Raw genomic sequence first — 7500 nt, forward strand, 5'->3', positions numbered from 1 at the left:
TGATTACTGGGCGAAGCATGGACCTTCTGAGCAACAGCATTGTGACGAGCAGCTCTTCAAGCAGACTTCGGAGAACCAAGAACTGTTGCCGCAGGGAGACTACAGTAGATCCCAGAAGTACATGAAGACTGTTTGAACGAACATCGATGGGACAGGAAAGACTGATCTCTCTCACACTCATGAACATTGAGAGTGACCTTCTGCGTCAGCTGTCCATTGATGAAATTGTGGATGACTTTGCCAGTCAGAAGGCGCGTCGAGTCAATATGACAAAGTGAACGTCCCACACAGCAGCAGCATGATCTTGTGTGTTTGATGATTTTATAAACATCGTTCCACCTGATGTATATTATATTGTTATTTGAAACATTTTCCAACCCCTCCCCACTCTGTACCCTCTGCTCTCTGCTCTCCGCCTTCTCACCCAAAAAATTTGGTAAATACGAGGACTAATTGTTCTCTCGGCGAAGCGACGGGCCGGCTCTGTGAGTTAATCTATCAATTTAAATTATTCCATGGACTTTAAAATGTCAATTGCGTTGGTCTTCTGGTTTCACTCAGAGACAAAGCTCTGAGCTACTTATACTGCCCACTGTGAAATGGTGGTGCAACATCGGGTGGCATTGGTTCAATTTAAACAACGAGAGAGTAAAATATCCTGGATGTGAAATAAAATTTGGTATCAACATTATTCATGCCTGTTCTCCCGTCATTTCAAAAGTGAATACTGAGGTTTTCAAAGGCAACATGGGAAGTGGCCGCCGTAAAGGGAGACACACGAACGCACGGACAAACACTATGGTTTGCATCTTATCAAAAATGACTTCCCTTCCAAGGCCAAATAGCTTCAACACAGAAAGAGATCATTCAGCAAGTCCAGCCTGTACAATGGTTGCCAACATATGAGGAGAGGAGAGGAGGAGATTGGGACCATACTCTGTGCAGAGCATTGGTGCTGCTTTCGCAGTCTCCTTGGCGATTGGGCACAATCCTGGACGGGTCGCCACTCCGACACAGTATACCAGCATGCTGGCACTCATTATGCCGACCTCGGAAGGATGACAGGTCGAGTTAACACCACCTGGTATTAGTTTAACAGCTGAGTTCGATTTGAACTCAGGACCTCAGGATCCAAACCCCACCACCCTAACCAATAAGCCAACAACAAGCATAACATATGACAGTAGGTCCAGTATGAGCTCTATCCTTTGTAAATGTGTGACATCAAGCAAGGAAGCATCACACACCATGTCTGGAGCCTTTGATTTCGCGAATGATTTAGCCGGGGTTGAAACACCGACCACCTCGACTCAGAGCGGACGCTCCAACTGGAACGAATTACATCATCGAGTCCACCGAGAATTAAATTTGAGGTTATTTTGAACCTTTGAAGTTTATTATTCAACGTTCTTTTCAGGTGACAATGCCAAATGGAGGCGTTTCTATCATTAAATGATGACTTTACACCGCAAGCTTTCTTCAAAGACTTTTTCATATCGGCCACTGTTATAAAGAATGCAGACATGGTTTGTTCAACTTGGTGATAAACTGAGGGTCATAACTTCACGCAATGTTCAACAAACCAATTCCATGTTGTGTTTATATGTTTAAAATGTATCTAATTTGTCATCATGCTCTTTTTCTGGTTGAATATCTATCTTTGAATGCGTGCTCAGCTTTTCAAGCACAGTGGCCACCAGAAACGGGGATAAGACGAACCCATGGACAGACACCACGGTTCCCATGATGTAATTGATGAAGGGTGGAAATTCATAGTTACACTGTCAGGAAGATGGAGCAAGTCGATATTGCAGTGGCACGGAGGAACCTGGTTCAGTTCTTCATGGAGTTTATCAAGAATGACCATCAGACATTCTTGGGCATCATGCTGCTCCCCATCATTGAAGTCCGGGGCCACCTTGCACATCGCCTCCTGTTATGAACAAGGGATTGAATGGACACAAGCTGTTGAACAGGTGGAGCTTATAATTGTTGATGGAATAAGTAATATTTTAATCAATGCCATGTTTTGTACATTAATCTGTATGAATCAGGTTTAAATTTGGAACTTTTAATCTACTCACAATGAATATCGAGAACAAGGAAAGATTGCAAACCCTCGTCCAGACTTGTTCCGTGTGGTTTTATGGTATGTATTCTGTGGACGTTCTCACATTCCAATTGTACATACTTTATAGACGAACTCACATTATAATTGCACACACTTTCTCGTTGCACTTGGTTGACAAAAAGATAATGTGTCCGACTGGCTACCACGAGGTGGTGATGGTGGCCAACGTTAGCACATTCTGTGCAGAGAAACAGACAAACGAACAAATGAAAAATCACTCACAGAGCGACACTTGTCAAAATGAAATGGCACTCCACAGAGCGCAGACCTCCGCCAGGCTAAAGAGTTTCCGTTTTGTATCCCACGGATAGCCCAGATCTGGATACCGACCTGAACCAAAATCAAGACTCTTCATCCTCGTCACACACCCAATGTGTCCACCAAGTTTCGACCGAATCCGTCCTTAACTTGAGATATCATTCATGCTACATATCGTTTTTGGCCCTATCTCTGAATGCTGAAGAATCACTTGAAAAATTCTCGTATCCGGATCCATATTAGGATTCAGATCTTCATTAAAATTGTGCATTGCTCTTTTTGGTCGGTCACTTATTCACCAAAAAATTCAGAATGATTGCCTGAAAACTGTGGCCAAAAATCGTGTGAGACACAGACAGACAGACAGACAGATAGACAAACAGATAAACACTGCCGACCAACATACTTGGCAAAAAATTTTTTTGCAAAGTTTCAAAGAAACAAACACATGGAACCAAATGCAATACCCTCCACTTTGGTGAAGGTAAAAAGATAACTTGTCGGTGAAAGTTAATGAAAAAACAAAAGGATTCCGAGCTCACCATAAAGTACACTGGATTAACAAAGTAGTCCGTCTTTTTCTTGTTGGTGAACAATTTCAGGACTTTACCATTAACAGAGAACTTGTCCTTGTTCCAAATGGCCGTGAGGAGTTGACTGAAGAACGTTGTTAGGTTTCCAAAGTCATCACTGTCAAAGTTCATTCCTGCCGGAGGTATGACAAAAGAACACAGTGAAAGGAAGAGCAGACAACGAGGTTTCCTGATCTTGTTCAGACCTTGCTGTTGTGCTGGGGTTGCTGTGTCACTGGGATCATTGATGAAAAATACCAATCTCCACTCAAATACATTTCAAACTCCACATTGTTGTGAAGAGAAACAAGGGCAAGACCCTGCTTGGTGATGAACTTACCAATAAAGTAGGCCAGCACATCCGGGGTATTGGCCAAACACTGGACCACACAATTCAAGTAGCACAACAGGAACGGATTTTTCAGGCCAATGAAACCGACGGGATAACGGAAGGTGTCATCTTTCATGGATTGATGCTGTAATGCAGAGAGAGGGAGGATAGAAAGAAGGTTGAGTGGAGTGACATTATCCATTTATTGTCCTCATTCCCAACACAAGCACAAACTTCATTGTCCTTCCTCTGACAATTGTTTTCTTGTCTATTCCCAACACATTCTACATGTTGTATGGCTGTCAGCAAAGAGAATTCATTTTTGTGAATACATAATCAAGGCTCGTGCAGGAGTAGAATTAGTACAATGAACGGATCAGGACACAGAAGGACAAAAGGAACAGATGAGAGGACGAAGAATTGAGGAAATTTCGAAGAACGAAGGATTGTGGTGTGTTCGAGAGGGTAGAAAAGATCATGGTTTTGAATTGGGGATGATCTGAAATGGTGGTGAACAGCTGTCCTTAAGACGTGGTGGGAAGATTGAATATAATGTGGAAGTTGGTTCTTGAGGTGGGAGAAAAGAGGCACAAATGAGTGGTGGTGAGCAGTGATCCTGGAATGTGGGGAATTTAATCAGAATGGGGTTGGTGGTTTAATGGACTGTGTTTGCCCTGCAGAATCCTTGAGGGACAAAGCACTGAAGGAGCAGAGGGTGCAAGACCAGTGAGGACACGGTATATGTGAGAGAGAGAGAGAGAGAGAGAGAGAGAGAGAGAGAGAGAGAGAGAGAGAGAGAGAGAGAGAGAGAGAGAGAGAGAGAGAGAGAGAGAGAGAGAGAGAGAGAAAGAGAGAAAGAGAGACCAATGACCTGTGTGTGATGGCGTGGTGATAGACCGTGACACTCTGCTTTATCGTGGGAGATTCCAATAACCTTGAAGACCTTGGGATCTCCCGTGTCAAGGTGAGCAAGGTCTGCGGCAGGGGAACAGCCAGAGGAGAGAGCATTACTCCATTAAGCTGTGGAAGGAAGGACTTTCGACGACGGAGGATGCCCAGTCGGCAGCTTGCTTTGCACCCCAACTTTGAAATGTGGTTTGCCCAAGAAAGATCATGGCTGATCGTGAGACCCAGGAGTTTGAATGACCAAACTTCTTCAAGATGATTGTTAAGAAAGCAGATAAGGGGAGGGGGGTTGGATTGCCAGACAGTCCTTTCTGAAAGAGATGGAGAGAGTGTGAGAATTGTCAGGATTTTAAGAAATATTCCAATAAAGTAGGCCAGCACATCCAGAGTATTGGCCAAACACTGGACCACACAAGTCAAGCCAGAGTCAAGTGTTTGACCAGTTTGTAATTTTCTCATGGTCTGAAGGGATTGAAGAGGTTGCAGCTTGCCTGTCTGAAGGATGAGGGATGTCACGGCAGAGGGTGGACTCAACAGAAAACAAACAACGAACATTTTCAAGAGAGTCATTCAAGCTTCAGACCAATAAAGAAGATCAGGAATAGGACTGGACCCTGAACACTGGCTTGGGGAACTCCAGTCTTGACAGGGAGAGGAGATAAAAGGATTCCGGGAAGAGCCACACCTTGGCTCCAAGAGCAGAGAAAGTCACTAAGCCATGTGTGGAGTTGTCCTTGGATGCCAGAGGAAGACAGTTTGGAAAGTAAGGCAGGATGCCAGACTGTATTAAAAGCACAAGATTTGTCCAGAGAGACGGCCCTGATCTCATGTCTGAGATTGAGGGTCTCTGTCCATTGTTGGAAGAGTAAAATCAGCAAGTCTAAGGTGAAGTGACCTCATCTGCAACAAATTTGTGATGATGAGGTTGTTGGAGAAAAGAAAGTATTTCATATCAACTGAGATTGTGGATTCCATGACGTTGATGGTGATGAGAAGTAAGATGAGAGGTCTGTAGTTAAGGGGATCAGTTTTTCCACCTTTTTTTATGGAATGCAGTGATGTTGGTGGATTTCGAAGACGATGAAAGATGACCCAGAGTAAATGATATGGTGAAAATGGCAGATAGAGGATGGGGGAAGAGCAGCAGAGCAGGATTTTAGGACACATGAGATGATGCCATTGGGTCCCATTGCAGAGCCAGAGTCGAGGGTTGAACAACCTTCTCCACCTTCTCAGATGCAAAAGACACAGAGTACAAGCAGTTGGGGACGACAGGGAAGCATGGGTACCGAGTGTGAGGGGCTGGAGATGCAAAATTTGGAAGCAAACACAGAATTGAGGCATTCAGCCTTCTCACAAGCAGAGAGAGCTGTGGTGACATTTGAAGTGAGGAAAGGGATGGAGGGGGAGCATCCACCAGATACAGATGTAACAAGACACCACCAGCTTTTAGAGGAGGGAGACAAGTTTGAAACTGTTAACATTGAAATTCAAACTGTTATCTTGATTTTCACGATAACATAATCATCAATTACCTTTGGCACGTCCACCATGATCTTCATATTGTCACCTGGCTCATCACATACATCACAGGCACCTTGGATCTGCATGTTTTCTTTCCCAGCAGGTTCTTCGTTATCATTACACACATCTTGACCGTTACCTGCGGATATCAACAACTGTTTCAGGCAAACATTAAGTGGAAAAAAAATGGTTCAGAGAAGTTTTCCATTGCCAGGATAACATTGACGGTCCCGGTGGGTGTGGAACACTGATTTTCACGTGTTGTGGTCGAACCCATCATCAATTTAAACTTCATATCTGCAGCACAACTTTCCCTTGATCCAGTGACGGCCATATTTTTGTGACCACCACATGACCTTGGCCTTCAACATTTATGGATGGAGTGTAAAAGAATAAAACGTGTCTCCATCGACAATCCACACATGAAACTTAACATTATTAAAATCGGAGGAAAATTATTCAAGTTCTGATCAAAAAGGTGTTTTTCATTAATTAGGTCACAATGCAAAAAAGTAGGTCAAGGACACAAATCAAAGACCAGGTGTACAACTTCAGTGCAGGTACACTGTGATGATGTGAGAATATCTTGGAAGGCCAAGTGGTCTTAGTGATTCCGCATTCTCAAAATTGAGCGATGACAAACAAACAAGTTAATTTTTTTAAGACCACCATGTGAACTTGACCTTCAACCCGGAGCGACACGATGTAAATTAAATGTAAATGTGACTCCTTGTGGAGTCGAGGCGATCTGGGGAAGGCAATTTCGTTCTGAACAGACAAACCTAAATCGAGGTTTTGTGAAACATGTTTAAATGTTGATAATTGTGTCACGAACTTAAAAATAGGTCAAGGTCAGAAAACCCCCATGTCACCACAGCCCACTTTGTATTCCCATTGTTGATGTAAAATTTAATTCCCAAAGTCCCTGTCGGCTCCGAGATAAAGCTCAGACATTGATACAGTCCAGAGATTGGGAGTGTTGAGAGAGAAGGAAGAATTATCTCTTCTTTTTCAAGATGGAGGTTTCGTTCTCCTCGGGGTGGAAGAAACTCTGTGGTAAAACACACAAATTGGGGTCTCGGATTGGAGAAACAAACCCCACAGGAGCAACAAACCTTCCCCTGTGATACCGGAGGAGGCGGAAAGAAGAACAAACACCTAGTAGATTGTTGGTAGTTGTGGTGGAGACGAACTACCGGGAAACGTCATCAATCAAACTACTATCAACCAGTTCGAGTCCACACTGGAGACACGTTGTGTTAAACATCCATCGTTTTCCTCACCAAGGAGGTTCCAGGATCATGAAGAGGGTTAAACAAGTCTTGATTCACCTCTCGACATCCAGAAAATGGAGGAAATATTCAGGAGATTCACGACTCGAGTGAAAAAGTAATTATCAACACAGTTTTATATGGAGAGAGGGAGAGAAAGGGTGTTTGTACTTTTGGATGAAGATGGTCTGAGGTTATCAAGCGATGATGGAGATGGAGGAGGAGGAGGAGGAGGACACGGTGATGACGTGTTGGGGGGCGTGGTCTGTTGTGTTGGGGTGGGCGTGGTCTCTTGTGCTGGGGTGGGCGTGGTCTGTTGTGCTGGGGTGGGCGTGGCCTGTTGTGCTGGGGTGGGCGTGGTCTCTTGTGCTGGCGTGGGCGTGGTCTGTTGTGCTGGGGTGGGCGTGGTTGGTTCTCCCTCCCGGACACCTTGCGGTGTTGATCCAGGTGTATCTTCTGTTTGGTTCGGAGAAGCAGGATCGACATTGGAAGATCCAACATCGTTTC

At 44.3% G+C, this 7500-nt stretch overlaps 1 protein-coding gene across 1 annotated transcript; it reads right to left on the minus strand.

Moving 5' to 3' along the window:
• Positions 1–2213: 2213 nt before the first annotated feature.
• LOC147032242 (ubiquitin carboxyl-terminal hydrolase 50-like) lies at positions 2214–7280 on the minus strand. Its single transcript, XM_085858345.1, has 5 exons — positions 7165–7280; positions 5734–5861; positions 3302–3437; positions 2932–3095; positions 2214–2309 (listed from the first exon to the last, which is right to left on the minus strand). Exons 2-5 carry the CDS (start codon positions 5806–5808, stop codon positions 2271–2273), a joined length of 414 nt encoding a protein of 137 aa, XP_085714471.1. The 5' UTR covers positions 5809–5861; positions 7165–7280; the 3' UTR covers positions 2214–2270.
• Positions 7281–7500: the final 220 nt, after the last annotated feature.

This window comes from Eptatretus burgeri, chromosome 2 (assembly GCF_056783735.1).
Source record: "Eptatretus burgeri isolate ZD-2024b chromosome 2, Ebu_testis_v1, whole genome shotgun sequence".
NCBI lineage: Eukaryota > Metazoa > Chordata > Myxini > Myxiniformes > Myxinidae > Eptatretus > Eptatretus burgeri.

Excerpts from the sequence above, each read along its gene's own strand:
- LOC147032242 (XM_085858345.1), bottom strand. The coding sequence starts at position 5,808 with ATGCAGATCCAAGGTGCCTGTGATGTATGTGATGAGCCAGGTGACAAT. Across the intron at positions 3,438-5,733 it reads TCATGGTGGACGTGCCAAAG|CATCAATCCATGAAAGATGA; the intron begins GTAATTGATGAT and ends TCTGCATTACAG. Across the intron at positions 3,096-3,301 it reads TGTGCTGGCCTACTTTATTG|GAATGAACTTTGACAGTGAT; the intron begins GTAAGTTCATCA and ends TACCTCCGGCAG.